The sequence below is a fragment of the Buceros rhinoceros genome, unplaced genomic scaffold (genome assembly GCF_000710305.1).
Source record: "Buceros rhinoceros silvestris isolate BGI_N320 unplaced genomic scaffold, ASM71030v1 scaffold1775, whole genome shotgun sequence".
NCBI classification, from domain to species: Eukaryota; Metazoa; Chordata; class Aves; order Bucerotiformes; family Bucerotidae; genus Buceros; species Buceros rhinoceros.
In genome coordinates, this window is record NW_010414400.1 from 183,065 (window position 1) to 183,537 (window position 473).

A 473-nucleotide genomic window follows, 5' to 3' on the forward strand; every position below is an offset into this window, starting at 1 on the left:
CGGCCACGGAGCCATAACCTACCTTGAAAGGTCAGGTCACCCCTCACTGGTTTTAGCTGCCCTACCTCTGTGTTCTCTGGGTGACTCGTAGGATGAAGGTTTGCTTGTGGTGACAGCCCAATTGCTGCCCACACCCCCTCAGGGTCCCACAGAACTTTCTAGACACTCGGGCTTCGCAGCAGCGGGTCAGGTGCAGCCTCCCCACGCAAGAAGCCTCAGCTTCCCCTCAGGCGCTCCTCCTCTCAGCCCCGGAGGAGCCGCTTCATCCCAGGCAGCGGAGGGGAGAGGGTGGGACGCCTGCCCGCGGCACTTACCGATGTCGGAGTTGCAGAAAGCGTCCTGCGGGTGGATGGGGACGCAAGTGCACGCCTCCACCACCAAGTCCCGCAGGCTCCAGCTGCAGAGGAACACGACGAGGAAGCTCAGCCACGCCGTCATGTTGCCCCCCGGGATGCCTCCTCACTTCTGCGGCG

General features: G+C 63.4%; 1 protein-coding gene across 1 annotated transcript in view; it reads right to left on the reverse strand.

Annotated features, from left to right (window-relative positions):
* TIMP3 (TIMP metallopeptidase inhibitor 3) overlaps positions 1 to 449 on the reverse strand; it is a 36,422-nt gene extending 35,973 nt beyond the window's left edge. Inside the window, exon 1 of the mRNA XM_010137068.1 lies at positions 315 to 449. Within this exon, the coding sequence (XP_010135370.1) occupies positions 315 to 438 (124 nt within the window). The 5' untranslated portion in view covers positions 439 to 449. The remainder of the gene's footprint in view (positions 1 to 314) is intronic.
* Positions 450 to 473: the final 24 nt, after the last annotated feature.